General features: G+C 45.6%; 2 protein-coding genes across 2 annotated transcripts in view; both read left to right on the top strand.

The window, feature by feature from the left end:
* LOC311246817 (A-kinase anchor protein 13) overlaps window positions 1-468 on the top strand; it is a gene marked incomplete at its 3' end in the record, with an annotated part of 78,757 nt that extends 78,289 nt beyond the window's left edge. The window contains exon 5 of the mRNA XM_084337063.1: window positions 235-468. Within this exon, the coding sequence (XP_084193189.1) occupies window positions 235-468 (234 nt within the window). The remainder of the gene's footprint in view (window positions 1-234) is intronic.
* Window positions 336-1,453, top strand: part of akap13 (A-kinase anchoring protein 13) — a 49,194-nt gene continuing 48,076 nt past the window's right edge. The window contains 1 exon segment of the mRNA XM_084337813.1: window positions 336-397. The gene's annotated coding sequence lies outside the window, so the exon portion shown is untranslated.

Here is a 1,453-nt window from a genome sequence, read left to right as displayed (position 1 = left end):
AATAGGACCATTGTTGTTTTTTGACTTTCGAAACAGAGACTTATCCCCTGCTAGTGATGCCCAGACAAAATGCTGTTTCTCTGCTACAAAAACAATCTCGTCAGTTTGTTAACCGACAGAAAAAAGAACAGAGCCAGTGATGGAACACTGTGAGGAGGACCATGGGAGAGGGTGTTACCATAGTGTTGGGCAGTCTGTCGTGTTCCTAAAGAGTCCTGCTGTCTCCCTGTACAGGAAAAGGAGAGAGAGAAGAAGGGAGATAAAGACAAAGAGGCCAAGGAGAGGGACAAGAAGACCCCGAATGGACATCTATTCACCGTCGTCAGCTCCGCCCACGCAGGCCTATGCAACCAATGCAGCAAAGCTATCAACACTAAGGAAGCCTACCACTGCTCACGTAAGACGCTACAGATCGATCAGACCTCGGGGGACCTGTGCTGGTATATTGCCGAGCAGTCCTCTAGTTAGAGTAGAAATGTTATTTTGTAACAATAATTTGAATAGAAGTGGACTTTAAAGACTTTAAAGAAAGAGAAGATCAGTCGACCCAAAACATAAAACAACAACAACACGACCATTTGCTGGTCGCTGACACCAAAGCATAGGAGAAGAAATACATAGTAACAATGTCATATTAGCATTGCCACAAAGTGCTTAAACCTGCCCATTGCTCCGGATGAATTAGGGAAATGTTGGAATCGGTCTCAATAAGTAACCGACGCAGACAATCCACCATTGGCAGTAGAAGAACCAAAAAAAAAAGAGACATGTGTCTTCTCCTCAGAAACAGCAGCCACCCCACCAAAGAGGATGTAGTTTTTATTGCACAATTCCCGGCCGCTGCCCCGAAAGGACATGAAAAGGGGAAGGCAGGAGTGCAGTGGACCACTGCCCCTTCTCTCACTTCCCCCTTTCTGAATGGCCACACAGCAGCCTGCCGCGGGCCCAGACGTGCAAGATAGCCCTTAGTTGTTGCACAGTCAGTCTGTTCTGTTTATGGAGCTGCAGACAGACAGTTATGGCGGTGTATTCAGGAGAGTTTGGATCTCAAGGCCCCCGACTTCTATTGTAGGAGCAGATGTTTGGCTGCATGTAAATGTGGCGTACAAAAGCAGCAATCCCTTGTCTCCAGTCCGCTGTTTAGTGGGATGTTTTGACATGAAATAAAGCAAGAAAGAGATTGCAAGAGGGGGAATATACAGTAGCCAAATATTTTGAGTTCCCGAGACTGATTTCTAGAATGTTGAGGTTGTTTTTTTGTTTTGGTTGTTTTTTTCATGGTGTCTTGAGCTGTTCGGTACATTTCACTGCTGGTGGGAAGCTCTTTCTGAAGCAGACGAGTTTGTGATGAAAACAAGCTGTTCTCAGTAGGTTTTGCAACATGCTGTGCTACGCTGCCACATGACCACATGACCAATGCAAAACCACTGCTTCTTGAGAAAATTCCTTATCT

The sequence above is a fragment of the Notolepis coatsorum genome, assembly GCF_963971535.1.
Source record: "Notolepis coatsorum genome assembly, chromosome: 20".
NCBI classification, from domain to species: domain Eukaryota; kingdom Metazoa; phylum Chordata; class Actinopteri; order Aulopiformes; family Paralepididae; genus Notolepis; species Notolepis coatsorum.
The sequence above is the reverse complement of the archived record's forward strand: the minus strand, read 5'-3'. Positions and strand labels throughout refer to the sequence as shown.